General features: G+C 43.0%; 1 protein-coding gene across 1 annotated transcript in view; it reads left to right on the plus strand. All coding sequences in view use genetic code 11, as the record gives it.

Annotated features, from left to right (window-relative positions):
* The window catches only part of EGR_07091 (DNA methyltransferase 1-associated protein), a gene marked incomplete at both ends in the record, with an annotated part of 31,208 nt that overhangs the window by 20,237 nt on the left and 8,516 nt on the right, over positions 1–2,455 (plus strand). Inside the window, one exon of the mRNA XM_024496340.1 lies at positions 712–948. Coding sequence (XP_024349267.1) covers positions 712–948 — 237 coding nt within the window. The remainder of the gene's footprint in view (positions 1–711; positions 949–2,455) is intronic.

A 2,455-nucleotide genomic window follows, 5' to 3' on the forward strand; every position in this document is an offset into this window, starting at 1 on the left:
CACATCATTGTCTTGGAAGCAAAGTGGTTACAGACTGGAATGGCGTGTATGGTCAAATATACGGTTGGAAGGCGATTTATTACAATAGTTCCTTTCTTCAGAGCGTCTTCATCGATGCTCTTTGTGATAACTTCTGCTTTGACCATCTCAAGGTAGTCGGGTGCATTGTAACCACATATGAGCTAGGAACAAACATTCCTCTGTTACCTCTAGGAGACCCTCAATTTCATTAATTATCTTAAGTGAAAACTGCGGTGTAAATATTTGTCTCATTTTATGGGCGGTTTGCTTATGTTCAACAGCGTATGCGTTTTGGTCCATCCCAGTCACCTAACTGTGCTACTCAATAACCACTTGCAACATAGAGAGGTACCAAGTTTTTCTATTCTTTAAACAAGCCTTTTATGATCGTTCTTAATCAATCATCACAATGTATGCAGAACTCGAAATTACTTAATAAACGTAATGCGATTTTCAAAGTCTCATTCTCACAATCACATCACGATCTGAAAGTGTGATGGGTGAATTCTTAAATTCCCGCTGGTCCCAGTAATGGATGTTCATGAGGTATTTCCCGACTAAAGAAAACTACATGGTGTTTTTCACATCAGGCACATATTCCGAATTCTTCCAACTTGACTCAATATCAGACTGAGTACTTTCTCTTTCCTATTTGCAATGGGATCACCTGACACCTTCCGTACCTTGCAGGCCGAATCCGCCACCCGTGACTTCAACGACAATACACACGACGATTCAACGGGCTCACGCCGGACGAACCCACTGGCTGGTGGTGGGATTTTTGGGAGCTCAGCACAATTGGAGCGTCGAAAATCGACCATGGGATCACAGGGGGTTGCAGGCTTAGTAGAGGGTCTTGGAGGTCGCGCTGGTGGCTCTCTCAGTACCGCTCTTGCTGCTACCTCGTCAGCTATGTCTGCCACTTTGGTATGTTAAGTTTCGTATCCCTATATGTTGCAATGGAATCGGAGTGTGGGGCTAAAATCAACCCTGTGGATGCTATCAACACAGCGCTTGAGTTCCGGGTACTTACCAGGAACTCTTCTGCCACGAGTCTGCAGATTCGCTTGTTAACAATGTCTTATTGTACTGTTGAAGCGTACCATTCAGCCAATGAAATCAGGATGGTTGTGAGCGGGTGACGGAAGTTCCGCCTAATCTGTCACTAATATTAGCTCTGGAGTTCTCTTCCGCCATAAAGGCATTAAAAGGCATAAGCATGGCCGAGAGCTCGTGTATCAGCGTCACTAGTCTGAGGACTGAGTCGTAGGAGACTGGAAGGACCCATTTAACTAGACATGGAATTTAAGGAATTGTAGGCGTTTTAAGATATAATTGATTTGTTGCGGTCGTTCAGAAAAAAAAAGATTAAACTGCTGGCTTGTGATTAAGTGATTAACGACGGCTGACGAGAAAACATGGTTCAAACTCTGAGAGGTCAAATAGGTGACATCTCTGACTCTCACATTCAATCCCATTCACGAGGCCCTAAAACGACGAGGTTCGTAATTTTCTTTGTCGTGAAACGTACAATTACTGGTGGATAGGCAACTTTGAATAGTGACTAAAGAATACACAGCACATCAGTCGGTGGTGTGTTAGAGTTGTTTGTTCTAAAAGACGGTTTTAATTTCAAAAATGAGCCAAAAACGCAGGTGTCTCGATCTGGGGGTCAAGTGAAATCCATTGTAGATGAACTTTGATTCTACAATTCAAATCCGTCTGCAAATTGACACCTGACCACTTTACTCAAGCAAAAAAGGGCTGTTCAATTTACAGAGCTTATAATTGCAAGTTTCCTGTCTGACGCGCCGTTCAGCCATTAGAGCTAAGCAGCAAAAGCAGCGTTTCGTAGTGGCTTGGTCGATTTTTCATCACCTACCGGCCTTTATTTTCCACCTCAAGCATAAACAATTCAATATTAAGATGTCAAATTAACGTTGTCAGTGGTTCGTGTGTGCTCCATGATTGGGTGACTGATTGATGATCCACCACCGCTTGCTCGAGACCGACCAAACCGCTGACTAAGAGCATTTTCAACGCTGAGCTGCAGTATGACGTTCCTTCCAGTTACCTTGAGAAGACGTTTTAGCTCCACTGCGACTTCATTCCTTCCCCTTTACTCAGACGCGGATAATGAGCAGCGCGTCTACTTCCTCTAAAGTAGCGCCACCCTATTTATGTCATGAGATTCTCGTAATTTAAGTCACTCGTCTACTGCCAGTGCTGCCACTGCAGAGGCTCAAAGTAGTGATTCTTAATAGCCCAGTAATCTGATAGAATATGGTTTACTTTAGAATTTTTTGAAGATTTTAAGTAATGTAAAAACGGTACTGGCTATAATAATCAACTTTTAATATTTCATTTGAGGTCCTAAAATCGCATAACCAGGCGGTGACGGACTACCATGGTTTTGGTTAAAGACAGGAAATAA

This window comes from Echinococcus granulosus, assembly GCF_000524195.1.
Source record: "Echinococcus granulosus chromosome Unknown EG_S00069, whole genome shotgun sequence".
Taxonomy (NCBI): Eukaryota; Metazoa; Platyhelminthes; class Cestoda; order Cyclophyllidea; family Taeniidae; genus Echinococcus; species Echinococcus granulosus.